General features: G+C 64.1%; 1 protein-coding gene across 1 annotated transcript in view; it reads right to left on the bottom strand.

Moving 5' to 3' along the window:
• Positions 1-1,578, bottom strand: part of LOC104489015 (dynein heavy chain 17, axonemal-like) — a gene marked incomplete at both ends in the record, with an annotated part of 30,584 nt that overhangs the window by 18,704 nt on the left and 10,302 nt on the right. The window contains 4 exon segments of the mRNA XM_010131128.1: positions 2-39; positions 148-308; positions 742-873; positions 976-1,083. Coding sequence (XP_010129430.1) covers positions 2-39; positions 148-308; positions 742-873; positions 976-1,083 — 439 coding nt within the window.

A 1,578-nucleotide genomic window follows, 5' to 3' on the forward strand; every position in this document is an offset into this window, starting at 1 on the left:
ATGAATGGGGGGAGGGACTGGGTCAGGGTGATGTAGCAGCTGTGGAGGGGAGGGCAGCGGGGCTGAGCGGTGCCAGCAGCGTGGCACAACCCCGGAGCCGAGGTGTCCGGCACAGTGACCGGGAGGTGTGGGAAGCCGAGCCCCTACCGATCGGTCAGCGGGGTGATGACCAGCCGGGGGGTGTTCCCCAGGTACTCGTAGGAGTACTGGAGCTGTGCGTCGCAGATGTTGGCGTAGCAGTGCCTCTTCCCCTCGTCCCAGCGGTGCCGGAGCTGGGACTGCCAGGTGAACGCCTGGGCGTTCTCCACCTGTGGAGTGGCCGGTCATGGAGGGGGGGCAGGCGCTGGTGGTCCCATCCCGCCCCACCAGCACAGCGAGCTCCCACACACATGTCAGGAGGTTTGTCACCTCTGCACGCGAGCAGAGCGAGCAAACAGGACCAGGGCGATGCCGGGCTGGGTGAGGATCACTCCCCGAGAGCCCGGCCCATCCCGTGCCAGCTGTCCGTGGTGCAGAGCCTGAGAGTGGCAGGAACCGGCAAAACTGCTCCTGGATCTGGCTTTGCATGACACCCAGCCCAGCCTGGTGTGATCCTGGCCGTGCTGTCACCTCCCCAGCTCCTGAGCACCCCTAACACCCCACGTGAGGTTTCCTCACGCAGTCGGGATACTCTGAGACTCCTGGACCTGGGCTTGGCAGTGCCGAGCTCAGCGCGGTGGAACACCCCCAGGAATCGAATACCTCCGCGAGGACCATCTTGGCCACAACATCCCTGGCGTGGACGTCGATGGTGCAGATCGTCATGATCTTCATCCTGTCGCCAGCCGTCAGGTTTCCGATGAGCAGAGAAATCAGTGCGTTCAGCTGCGTGACCTGAGGAAGGAGAGCAAAGACGGACAGACAGATGACACCATCTCCTGGACCTCTTCCTCCCGCGCAGAGCGGGGCTGCGGGTCAGGGCCGAGGGATGCCAACCTGCTTTTTGTTGTATTCCTTCAGCGCGTTCTCGTAGCCTTCCTCCAGCCTAGAAAAGGCCACGCCAACCTCTGTGGTCCACCAGATCTGGGTGCACGTCAGCGCGACCTGCGGCAAACCATGGGTGCAAAACACGGCTGTGAAGGGAACCCCGCCGTCGCCAGGCACCTGCAGCTCCCCGGGCTCGCTACTTGCTCTTCCCCTCGGACCTCGGCTCTCAGTCCGGCCCCGCGCAGCAGCTCCCACCTGTGCCGGGTAGTCGAACACCCACTGCTCCCGCGGCTTCTCCTCGTAGGTCACCAGGGCCTCGGGGATGAGGTGCCGCAGGGTGGAGTGCATGCTCGCCAGCACTCGGTTCAGCCAAACCTCGACCTGGAGGGTCACATCCAGCAAACCCTGAGCCCTGCCTGATCTGGCAGCTCGCTCTGTGCCACAACCTCCTCCTTGCACGACAAGCTGCACGGAGGACGCCGGTGCCCGGCACTGCCCGTGGCTGAGGGTGAACAACCAAGAGGGGAAAATCAAGCCTGAGGGGCTGCGTGGAGGGGGTTTATGTGGCTCTGAAATCACCCCAGCGCTGCTCTACACCCGCAGTGCAGCTGC

The sequence above is a fragment of the Buceros rhinoceros genome, unplaced genomic scaffold, assembly GCF_000710305.1.
Source record: "Buceros rhinoceros silvestris isolate BGI_N320 unplaced genomic scaffold, ASM71030v1 scaffold17992, whole genome shotgun sequence".
NCBI lineage: Eukaryota > Metazoa > Chordata > Aves > Bucerotiformes > Bucerotidae > Buceros > Buceros rhinoceros.